The sequence below is a fragment of the Ahaetulla prasina genome, chromosome 3 (genome assembly GCF_028640845.1).
Source record: "Ahaetulla prasina isolate Xishuangbanna chromosome 3, ASM2864084v1, whole genome shotgun sequence".
NCBI classification, from domain to species: Eukaryota; Metazoa; Chordata; class Lepidosauria; order Squamata; family Colubridae; genus Ahaetulla; species Ahaetulla prasina.
This window is the reverse complement of record NC_080541.1, coordinates 168,448,537-168,460,717: the sequence shown is the minus strand read 5'-3', so window position 1 is coordinate 168,460,717 and position 12,181 is coordinate 168,448,537. Positions and strand designations below refer to the sequence as shown.

The 12,181-nt window shown below is 35.5% G+C and overlaps 1 protein-coding gene across 2 annotated transcripts; it reads right to left on the bottom strand.

Annotated features, from left to right (window-relative positions):
- Positions 1 to 1,598: 1,598 nt before the first annotated feature.
- TMEM59 (transmembrane protein 59) lies at positions 1,599 to 10,956 on the bottom strand. Of its 2 annotated transcripts, none has more exons than XM_058177235.1 (8): positions 10,687 to 10,956; positions 8,036 to 8,141; positions 6,752 to 6,849; positions 6,472 to 6,624; positions 5,678 to 5,759; positions 4,181 to 4,262; positions 2,960 to 3,068; positions 1,599 to 2,586 (listed from the first exon to the last, which is right to left on the bottom strand). In XM_058177235.1, the coding sequence occupies exons 1-8, from the start codon at positions 10,876 to 10,878 to the stop codon at positions 2,434 to 2,436; spliced, it is 975 nt and encodes a 324-aa protein (XP_058033218.1). In that variant the 5' UTR covers positions 10,879 to 10,956; the 3' UTR covers positions 1,599 to 2,433. The 2 variants fall into 2 exon arrangements, with proteins under 2 accessions (XP_058033218.1, XP_058033217.1); XM_058177234.1 differs by having other exon boundaries at positions 4,181 to 4,265; positions 10,687 to 10,955.
- Positions 10,957 to 12,181: the final 1,225 nt, after the last annotated feature.

Sequence of the window (12,181 nt, the reverse complement as noted above, 5' to 3'; positions counted from 1 at the left end):
CTTCATAAACAAGAAACTAGAGTTTTTAAAAAATCAGTACAAATTGCACTAAAATTAATTTGTGTCCAGATTGATAAGGACTAAGCCTTAAACACCTAATTCTATAATTTATTTCTCTGATTAAATAATAGAATTAGGTGTTTAAGCCCCAGTCCTTATCAATCTCCTTAAAACAGGAGACTTATCACAATACAGTGAAAGACATTCATTTTATTGCAGATTCTTGGCTAAATGTATTCAAAACTAGAATTCTTGTGAGATAGATTTTTTTGTATCTCAATTAGCTGGACATTTTTAGGTTCCAGACACATCCACACTGTAATGAGAAGTTCTGGGAAATCACAGCATGACTTGCTTCAGCGCAGATTATGGAGTTCTGCCAGAATTTAAACTCCAAATGTTCTTCTTTCCAGCAGAGGGAAGGGCCAGAATAATTCCATGTGTGAGAGCATTTGCCTTGTGAATGTGCAGATTGGGAATATCTACATTCTGCCTGAGATTATCTGTATTGGGAACCACATTCACAACTGATGCATTTTGTAGATCTCTACAGTTATGAAAGATTCAGATATATCACTGTAGCTTAAAATAGATTCATTGAGCATGACTAGATCTAACTAATTCTTAGGTATAATTTGAAACGCATATTTTCTTATTTAAGATATATTTTGAAGCACATGTAATTTTATACTTGTTTATATTAGGATCAAAATGATCTTGAAAAGTTGTGATACACAGTAGTTTCCTTTTAAAAAAAACAAACCACCAAGAAACCATATTCTCTCAATCAATTTTTTTCAAACTTTATTCCTGGAGATTCCGAGATCAAGGGCAAAAAATATAATTCATTCAAATCTAGATTTTCTCCTAGTTTTGTCTTTAGATCAGAGGTTCTGGGAATTGTTTTTATTAGCAGGTTCATTAGCTTTTGAAACTTTTGCACTTGTATGTCCTATATCCTATACAATTGGCTTCATTTTTAAAGGCTATGGTGATATATTGATAGCAGGGAATGACAGACTGTTTCTATTGTGAGATTATCTAGCATAGAAAGGCTTAGTTCTCCCATCCAACCCACTTTAGAAATTTTCAGAATTGTTCTCAGAGCAGAACCTTAAGTTTTGTATAATAAGATAATTGAAGTAGGCTTTGCCTACGAAAGAAAGAAAAGCTGGATATTATAAAAACTGAATGACTGGCTCTTTTAATGAATTTATCGTAGAATGACGATGATAGTTTTGTTCATGTTTCTCATACTGAACAAATTCATTGTAATATATTAAGAGCCTCCAACAGAGAATGTACAAGAGTTTGAATTCAAAAAGAAATAATGTAAAGCAATTCTAGTTGAAGTAGTTAGAACAATTTAATTAATGCCTGCAAATTAAAATAAAAAATAATTGATATAGTAGAAGTTATCATGTATCCTAAGAGCTAATGCTCAGAAGAGTTATATTTGTTTTTTAAAAACAGTCCAGAGAAAATATTCAGCCTTTTGTAGTTGTTCAGGGGTGTTTTTCCAAAATATTCTAATAACATGGAACAAAGATTTTAGAGCCTTCTTTTTAACACTAAATAAATGTCCACTGTAACACGCATGAATGTATCAAATTTAATTTTAAAGGCAATAGCTTTCAATTGCATTTTCTAGTACATAAAAATATGGATAGGGAAGAACTTTTGAGACAGCTATAGGAAAATCATGTTTTCTACTTATAAGTCCATTAAATTCATGTTAAATATTGCATAGATGAAGTCAAACAAGATTTCTAGTCATATTCTTCTTAGTAAAGTTTTTGAAAAGTGGCACCATGACTCCAAGATGACAAATTCAAGGAGAACTTTCATACAGAGAATGCTGTCTAATTTTATAAGGCTTGTTATGGAATGCAATGCAATGCAAGTGACACTCTAATATGTAGAGGGATTTTACTAAAGTTTATTTCTGATCCACAATTATTTCAACAGAGGAAACAGCCATAAGGTTAACAAAAATTTATTTTTAGTTGTGGAAAAGGAGATGTTTGAAATGGTAAAGAGTTTGCAAGCTATGCTACAGTCATTTAATTTATCCACAGCTAAGATAACTTAAAGTGCCTTTGACTACCAAAAAGTTATTACACTTTTTGAAACAGATTCCAAATATATTTTCTGACATATGTTCATAATATACAAATGTCAATGCATAGACAAATACTTCGGACTTTTAGTAATCCAAGAAAATATAGACAAGTGTAAATGCACTACAAACTCCTTGTACCCCATGTGATTTGCTTGACTGCTGAAAGAGGCTGAATTCCATTCCTTCTTTGATTCTGCAATTTTGTTTGAATCTAAATACTAGTTAACTTACTCCAAGGTCTCTTCAATTTTAAAAAGCTACCAGAATTAACAGAAGTCAAAGAATTAGATTAATAAATCTGTTTTTCCATTTTATATTGCTGATTGAGTTAAGTTAACTTTTGTAGGCAGAGGTCCTGCTTCTTGTTCATCAGCTTTACATTTTACTATTACAAGAGCAGAAGTTGGATATTGATTCAATTTTTGTTCATTCATATACTCCAAGTCTCCATAGATACTCAGCTTCTAGAAAAAGAAAACAAAATGGGATTAAAATGGGCCATTTAATTGCAGCTTTCACAGCAGAACTATTATCTGTGGAGATGCATGTAAGTTATTTATATATGGAAGCCCCCAAGATGGCCATAAGCCTCTGAGAGATCACTGTGTTTTCACAAGTAGATTCCAAAGGGCACTTGATGAAGCCCCTTTCTTAATATTTCTGACAAACCAAATAGATATTAAAATTGCATGCTTATTTTATGAAAGGAATGAATAATTTTATTTATGAACAATTTTGGGTTATTTACAAACCCTAACAAGAGGTTTATTTGATCACGTATTTCCATCAGAAAGAATCTGAAAAAAAGCCATAGCATAATATAGAGTGATAATTTACCTCAGATGGAACATACTGTTCAACAGCAGTAGTAACAGTTGCACAACAAATCCACAGCAACACAAGTATAGACAGGAGAAGAGTGGTTGTTAATATCCAACCAGAATTTCTAGAAGGCAAGAAAACAGAATATTCCTAAAACATTTGGAGGTTTATTGAATATATTTTCAATACATTATTTCTCTGTCTGATAACTAATTTCCTCTTACAATTAAACCCAACAACCTGAATGTAGTTTCAGAAGAGTATTACTATATTTGAGAATTTAGGAATTTCAAATAGCCTGTTTTCAGTAAGAAATGATTACAGACAGCCAACATAAAGCCAAATACTAATTGGCATAACTGTTCATTTAGAAAAAAGGCAGTAGAAGAATTTTGATATACCTATTTTCCAACCCACCCAACTCCAAAGAATGACAGAATTGGAAAGGACCTTGGAGGTCTTCTAGACTAACGCCCTACTCAAATAGCAAACCTATACCATTTCAGGGAAATTGTTGTCCAATTTCTTCTTAAAAACTTCCAGTGTTGGAACATCCACAACTTTTGGAGGAATAAAAGTAGGGGAGGTAAAAAATTGGAAGGCTTGCCAGTAATGCCTCACTTCTTGTTGGAAAAGTAAAAAAGCATTTTTGTGACTGAAAATACTGTACACTCAGATCTTATCCATCAATAGTCCAATTTGTCCTGTACGTACTACGTCTTTTCTCCTCATCATTGTGACTGAAACAATTTCAAAAAAACCTTAGTTTTTCATAATCATAATCTGCTTGAGACAGGCTAGGATGTCAAATCATGTTTTGCTCCATAGCTAACAGCCATAACTATCTAAAATAAACCAACAAAACAATTTCTCATTCATATAATAGGCATGGTAGCATCTCTCAAACTCCATTTAGCCAGCAACATTATACACAGGTTTACTTCAATTTGATACCACTTAAGAGAACAATAGTACAGAACAGCTTGGATTTGAAAGCAGTATTAAGTGAAAAATGAAGAATGTCAGTTGAGAAGGGAAAAGTGATCCTTTATGGTGCAGCTTTCTACTTTTACAGAACAACTGGGTATAGCATAAATAACCTGGTGCTGATTTGTTAAAGGTTTGGTCAAGAAACATTCAACAGAAGTCAAAACGTAACTGTGTTAATTAGTCAACTTCAATGTAGGTAACTAAAGATACTGCTCCTCTATTACTCCATATACCAAAAATACATACAGTGAAATACATTTGAAGAAACTCTCAGTTTCATCCTCTTCAAAAGATCCTTTACGTGCATGTGGACCTCCCAACTGTAAGTCTACTGAAAAAAATCATAGTAAAGCTTTATTGAGCTTTTAATCATGAAATCATAGGTATACAAAACAAACCTTTGCACCTTCCAGTCTATGTGTTAAATTATTCTGGAACAATAAGTCAAGCAAAATTTAAACAGAGTTTAAATTTAAACTTAAACAGAGGGTATTAAATTTAAAGTTAAACAGAGGGTATCAAATGCCAAAGAAAACTTGTATCATACCCTATTTGAAATACTTCCATAGAGCATTTGCAGATTGAACAAATCCGTCAATGTGTTGGCATGACTGAATCTAATTAATTAAAAGTATTTGCTATGACTTTTTTATTCTCAGTGATTCGTACGGTAATTTTTATAATGTAGATATTTTAGATATGATCTTGTCACCTTTCAAAAGCAGCAAAATTGTTACAGGATGCATAAGCAAATGAACTGTGGAACATTAGTCTGACTGATGTGGCTTACACACTGATACACTCATACATACACTGAAATTAACAGATTGGTACAGGAAAATGAGAATTACCATTGCATCTCACATAATTTTATTAGAATCAACTAAGTTCAGTTCACTTCGGGTAAGAAAAAAATGGAATGACCTATTCCAAAATAGGATCCGGCCATATGTGTTTTCCCAAGTTATAAAATTGTGCTTTTGTTTTTTTTAAATTGTTAACTATTCCTCCTATACATTTTGCATCTTTATGCTTTTAAAAAAAGGAAAAACATGACAAGTGTATATGCACACTCAGCTGTTTGACTATGCATGTTTTTAAAGTTGTAAATATTACTATTACTAATCGTCCAGCTTTAATTCTTCCAGAAAAATCACTGTGCTTTTTCTTTAATAAGCTAAAACTAAAAAGTCGGTTTATCTTTTGCTAGAAAAAAATCCTGGAAGAAAACAGCATCTAAAAATATATGCATATTTACATGTTTATGAGCATGCTATGTCTTCCTGGAGTTCAGCCACCACGTCAACTATTGTTCATTTAAAAATATGCTTCAGCTGCTGTAATATAAACTAAAAATTGTTCTGAAGTCTTACTAGTGACACTTAGGAAGGCATCTACATGCTTAACCAGTATGTCTACAATTAAGAAATTCTTCTTGAGGAAGTAGACGTGTATGAATGCCTTTGTAAATTAGCAGAACTCTGGAGAGGAAGAACTCATTCATGCCACACATACAGCGAGTTTTCACTTTTCTGTAAATAATGGATTTCTAGTCATTATACTGAATTTATCTGATGTTCAATTCTATATTTTATTATCATCAGTACAGAAAACCAAATAAAGATGTTAAGAAATCTTAATTGTTAATTTAAAAAATATACCATTTTCATAAATGCATAGAAACATCTTTTTATAATCCACAATTACTTCTATTATAGTCCCCAACTTTTTCGGGTAACTTACAAGATGTCTTAGCTAGCGAAGATGCTTTCAAATCTTGGTTTTCCTGATCAGGACTTTGTACATACTGAACATCTGGTTTGGACTGAAATTATAATAAAATCTTCAAATTAGTGTAAAAGATGTGTACAAAGCTAAAATCATCATATACAGGAGTTAATAATTTAAGTTTAAGCAGTCACATTTTAATTTTATTTATTTATTTACAGGTGGTCCTTGACTTACAACAGTTGATTTAGTGCTTTTTCGAAGTTACAATGGAACTGAAAAGTGACTTATGACTGTTTTTCATACGTATGACTGTTATGGCATCCCCCTGGTTCACATGATTAAAATTCAGAAGCTTGGCAACTAACTCATATTTATGATAGTTGCAGTGTCGTGGAGTCATGTGATCCCCTTTTTTGACCTTCTGACAAGCAAAGTCAATGGGGAAACGTTACGTATGACTAATTTACCAACTGCATTGATTTGCATAACAACCATGGCAAGAAAGGTTGTAAAATGAGGCAAAGCTCACTTAATAAATGTCTCGCTTAATAACAGAAATTTGGGGTTCAATTCTAGTCTGAAGTTGAGATCTACCTAACAAACAAATAAATAAATATTTATTTTTCGTGTTTCTGGCCTACCAATCTTCCTCAAGATACATTAGTTTGTAAGCATTTTAAAGTACAAACCTAATTAACTTAAGATTAAAACACTATAAAAAATAGGCAAGAGTTTAATTTACAACTGAATTAGAAACACCTTTGTACAAATCCGTTTACATTCTAGTGACACAAGTTAGCAAGTACCTGAAATATCAATATTTTGCCATCATCAGCTTGAAGATAGAAAGTCCAGGTAGAGGTAATGAAGCTGTGGGCAGTTTCCATCATATCACTCCAGAAGGATCTTACAAGGGTAAGTGGGAACAGTCGATGAATTTTTGGCATTAAGGACATGAGCTACAAATAAAAAGTTGATTTTTTTAAAAAAAAAGTGTTTTTCATACATGCTTGTAAATTAGCTGCAGAATAGTACTACAAGCAGTGGACTTCAACTGCTTCTGCTTTAACAGTTGAGATTACTTACCTGTTCACGTCTCAGTTCAGCATATGGTAACTGATTCTGGCATCCAAGATGGCAAGCATATTGCTCATCAGACTGGGAGGTATATGCCTCAGTACATGCTGCAAAATAACATCAATTCTCTTAGTTTTAAGGACTGCAGATTCCATAGCAGTGATGAAGCACAAATGAAACCACTATTTAATACTATTATTTTTGGACTCTACTTCTTGACACCCATACTAATAGAACATGCCAGTATTTAAAAATGCAAATTGAAATCAAGCTATTTTAACATTCACAATCTCTAAACAAAATCCAAGATAACTAAATGACAGAATATTAAAAAGAGACAAGGAGAAATAATTTGGTAAAGTTTTCTGTAGATCCTTTTGTATAGAAGGCAGATCCTTTTATTTTTTTAAAATCTCTTGAGATGTAACTTACATCAGGCAATGTATTAGAAAAAGCATGTAAACAAATTACAAGGGAAAAATAGAATCTTCCCATAAATGTGCATCAAACACATCAACTAAGGGTCTATTCTTATGTATACTGACTTGGAGGGGAATACTAGTCAAGCCAGTAGGGTTTACAGTTGAATAAAGTGCCACACTGTAACGCACAAGATTTCAGATAACAGTGTTACCAAAACAGAAAGCAAGCAAACCTTCACTGGGCTTATGTCATAAGCCAAATCAACCATTCAATTATTCTTTCGTGAAAAGGCAGTAAGCAACATGTAGCCTTTGAATTAACTTTTATCTCTCTGAGCTAAATAAATAAAAATAAATGGCTTAAGCGTTATATCCCTTTTTTCTCATGTGTAAAACTTGAAAATTTTTCAGAAAGGAGAATAGGGTAAAGGAAGTTTTAGCAGCCAGCCACAAGGCTTTCTAAAACAGAAGGCTGCTAGTGGCTCTAACCACTAATTGGTAAGCTAGGAAGGGCTTGGTAGAGCTCTGCATCAGTTATTATAGGAGCTGTTTTGCTAGAGTATGTATTGTCTGTTTGTTTGAAAATGGGATAGCTACAGTATGTTTGTCTGTTAACTGGGGTGGATATTCTAATTCTGATCACTTTTCCTTTTGTGAAATAATTGTTTGCTGTGATTTGGGAGCTAATTTTTTCTTTGCACTTTGGGCTCATTTTGTCTTATATTTCATTTGCATGAAGGCTTTATGTGTCTTTTGTGATTAGGCAATGCCCTCCTTGCAATTTACCAGGTTACCAAAATGTTTCTACACTCCTCTAAACATTTTGGAAAAAAAATTATTATAACTCAAAAAAGTCACTACTTTATATTACCAGAGTCACATTCCATCTTGGTCCGATTCAAATCAATTCCATCATTCACAAACTGACAAATTGAAAATAATCTGCAACCTCTTTGACATGCATAAAGCTCTTCTTCCTGATAATTAAATGTCAAGAAAGATACCATAATGATTTTGATAACCTTATTGTAAAAGTTCTCGATATGGCATATAATAATAATAATAATAATAATAATAATAATAATAATAATAATAATAATAATAATAATAATAATAATTTAATTTGTATACCGCCCTTCTCCCGAAGGACTCAGGGCGGTTTACAGCCAGAATAAAAATACAGCAATACATACAATATTAAAAACAGACATTAAAAAACTTATTAAATTTGGCCTAATATTAAAATACAAATAACACTAAAAATTAATATAAAAATAAAACCCCATAAAATCAACTAAAAATTGAAATTAAAATTCAAGCCAGTCCAGCAAGACGAAACAAATAAGTCTTAAGTTCGCGGCGAAAGGTCCGAAGGTCAGGTATTTGTCGAATTCCAGGGGGAAGCTCGTTCCACAGGGTGGGAGCCCCCACAGAGAAGGCTCTTCCCCTGGGGGCCGCCAGTCGACATTGCTTGGCTGACGGCACCCTAAGGTGTCCCTCTCTGTGAGAACGCACAGGTCGCTGGGAGATACAAGATGGCAGTAGGCGGTCCCGTAACAAAATATAACAAAATATAAAGTATATCTTCGACAATTTAACTTCTATGATATTTCAAATTGTTTCACTATGTCATTTTCAACAGAAAGGCCAAGTTTTGATAAGTTTGATATAACAGTTGAATTCCATGGTTTAATACACTGGCTTATAATAAAAAATTAAATACAAAATGTATAGATATTAAGATATTAGAAAGATGACAACTTCTCAGTGTTCCAATTTCATATTCCCTTCATTATTTAACATACAAATAAAAGTGCTAGATAAATAAGATGCCATGAATATGCAAATACCACTCAATATGATCTTTACCACCATAGATTAGGTAGGCACAGAGAACCTTATTCATAGCTTAATAAATTAATATAAACTAGAACCTGAAGCTTCATTCTGAGTAGATCAGTCAGGCCCCATCTATCGGCCAAGAAAGGAACAATATAGAGGAAGAAATTTACTCCTTCCTTTTCCTTTCTTACAAAAAGAAGTTGTTCAACTGAATGTCTTCTATTCCATGCCAACAAATTAAAGGAGAAGTGTGTGTATGCGTCTGTGTGGATTTCATGTATATCCCAATCTTTCAGAATATGGCACACTCCAGATGTGTAGCAACTCCTACATCTCACCTGAGCTGACAATTACCTGAGCTGGGATTAGAAAGCTCTACAGGTAGTCCCCAACTTGTAACAGTTCATTTAGTGACCATTCAAAGTTACAGCAGCACTGAAAAGTGACTGATGACCATTTTTCACCCTTACAATCTTTATAGCAGCCCCGTGATCATGTGATCAAAATTTAGATGCTTGGCAACTGGTTCATATTTATGACCGTAGCTATCTCCCAAGGTCATGTGATCCCGTTTTGCAACCTTTTGACCAAGCAAAACCAACGGGGGAAGCCAGATTCATTTAACAACCTTGTTATTGACCCATTGCAGTGATTCTCTTAACAACCGCAGCAAGAAAGGTTATAAAATGGGACAAAACTCACTTAACAAACGTCTCACTTAATAGTGGATATTTGGGGCTCAATTGTGGTCATAGTTTGAGGACTACCTGTATTCCACCATTGATCTGGAAAGCATCACACTGGGCCTGAGACCTTGGAGAAGCACTATTCAGAAAAGCAGGCCCTACATTTGCTAAAGGGGTTCATGGCCAACCAAAGAGGTGCTCCCCATGCCAGGAGCCAGAAGGTACCTCTCTGCCTTGCTCCAAGGAAGAGCCAGAAGCTGATTCCATGGTACAGGTAGTCCTCGAGTTACAACCACAACTGAGTCCCAAATTTATGTTGCTCAGTGAAACATTTGTTAAGCGACTGCCTCATCTTACGGCCTTTCATGCTGCAGTTGTTAAGCAAATCGTCGCATTCTTTAAGTTAGAAACATGGTCATTAAAAGTGAATCTGGATTCCCCATTGACTTTGCTTGTCAGGAGGATGTAAAATCCGATCACATGACCCCCCCCACAGGCACACCTCAATGTGAACCCAGTTGCCCAGCATTTGAATTATGATCCCCTAGACCATGAGGATGCTGCCATGGTCGTTAAGTGTGAAAAAAACGGTCGATAGGTCACTTTTTTCCAGCGCTGTCGTAACTTTGGTCAATAAACGAGCTGTTGTAAGTCGAGGACTACCTGTATAATGACCCAACCTGCTTTCATTAGCAACATTTTAGCATATTGTCTGCATGGCGTCCTTTCCCATTTCTAAACCTCTCCCCCGACCCCCCGTAATTTTTATTGTCGCGCGTTTGTGTGTGTACACACACACACACACAGAGAGAGAGAGAGAGAGAGAGAGAGGGAAACAGTGGCATCTCTCCTCTCGACTCCTCCTTCCGGCAAACCTTCCCCCCCCATTAACCAGGTCCCCGAGAAGAGGAGGAGGAGGAGTCCCGTAAACCATTTGCCCAGCCGCGGCTGATTTAGGGGCGAAGCCGCCCCCGCCGCTTCTCCCATTTCTTACCTTGGGGTAGGTGTGGAGCGGATAAGTGCTCTGGCACGTCCGTTGGCACAGAAGTGTGTTTCCCAACGCAGGCTCAAAAGCCTCCGAAAGGGTATTCGGAGCGGGCTCCGGGTCAGTAGCCCAAGCCGTCTCCGAGCCGAGAACGACCAGCAGGAGGAGAGACCCTAAACGGCTCCGTCGCGCCGCCGCCATCTTGTTGCCAACCGCCGGGCCCCCCCCCCAACTCCTTCCCTCGACTGTTTGTTTTTGTTACTCCCACCTTGGAGCTTCTCGTTTCCGACTGGACGCAAGAGCGCCAGAGAGCTACTAATGTTTAGAGAACCGTTTGGTTGACTTCCGGGTTTCTCTACCGCGTTTTTTTTTCTCCCGAGGGAAAAAAGTAGACCTCAGAACAGACTACACCAGGGGTCTCCAACCTTGACAACTTTAAGACTTGTGGACTTCAACTCCCAGAATTCCTCAGCCAGCTTTTGCTGGCTGAGGAATTGTGGGAGTTGAAGTCCACAAGTCTTAAAGTTGCCAAGGTTGGAGACCCCTGTACTACATTAATTCTAGCCCTACATTTAAACAGCAATAAAGGTGCGGGGGAGGGGAGAAAGAAAGCATACAAAGAAAGAGAAAAGTTAGTCTTTCTCCCAACCCAGGGTTTTTTTTTCTTTATAAAAAGTTTTTTATTGATTTTACAGCAACAACACAACACAAACATACATAACACAAAGACCTAATATGTGTTTTCTTTTTAACATGTCAGTCCCGTTCCACATACTTTCTACTTTATATATTCCCCATTTCCCCCCTCTTTTATTACTTTTATCTTTATCGTCCCTTTATATCTAGTTTTATTCATTTACAGTATTTTATACATTTGTCACATTCCCTTCTCCATCATTTATTCATATTTACTTTTCCTATTCTCTAACCAATCGTACCACTTGGTCCATATTTGATAATATTCTGTCTCTTTCTTTTCTTTTATTTCTTTCGTTAATTTATCCATCTCTGCACAGTCCAGAATTTTCTTGACTAATTTCTTCTTCTGTTGGTACTTTTTCATTTTTCCAGAACTGTGCGTAGACAATCCTTGCAGCTGTAATTATGTGTAAAATCAAACATTGAATTTCTTTACTGTAGGTTCTGCTTAATATTCCTAGTAAAAACGTCTCTGATTTCAAGTCCACCTTCTGGCCACTTATCTCTTCTATTCCGTTTCTAATTTTGGACCAGTATTTTTTCGCCTTAGGACAGGGGTCTCCAACCTTGGTCCCTTTAAGACTTGTGGACTTCAACTTCCAGAGTTGTTTCAGAGTTCCAGAGGACTCTGGGAGTTGAAGTCCACAAGTCTTAAAGGGACCAAGGTTAGAACTCCTGCCTTAGGACATGTCCACCAGAGGTGATAATATGCTCCAGGGATTTTTTTGCATTTCCAACAGTCTGAAGAATTATTAGAAACATTTTAGCAAGAAACAATTTAGCAACATTTTAATTCGCAACCCAG

What these genes read in the sequence shown, in the direction of transcription:
- TMEM59 (XM_058177234.1), bottom strand. Translation starts at nt 10,878, where the DNA reads ATGGCGGCGGCGCGACGGAGCCGTTTAGGGTCTCTCCTCCTGCTGGTC. An exon ending in CAAGATGGAATGTGACTCTG is followed by an intron (nt 6,850 to 8,035) that starts GTAATATAAAGT and finishes GTTATTTTGCAG; the next exon opens with CATGTACTGAGGCATATACC. An exon ending in TTCTTCAAATGTATTTCACT is followed by an intron (nt 3,069 to 4,180) that starts GTATGTATTTTT and finishes CTTGCCTTCTAG; the next exon opens with AAATTCTGGTTGGATATTAA.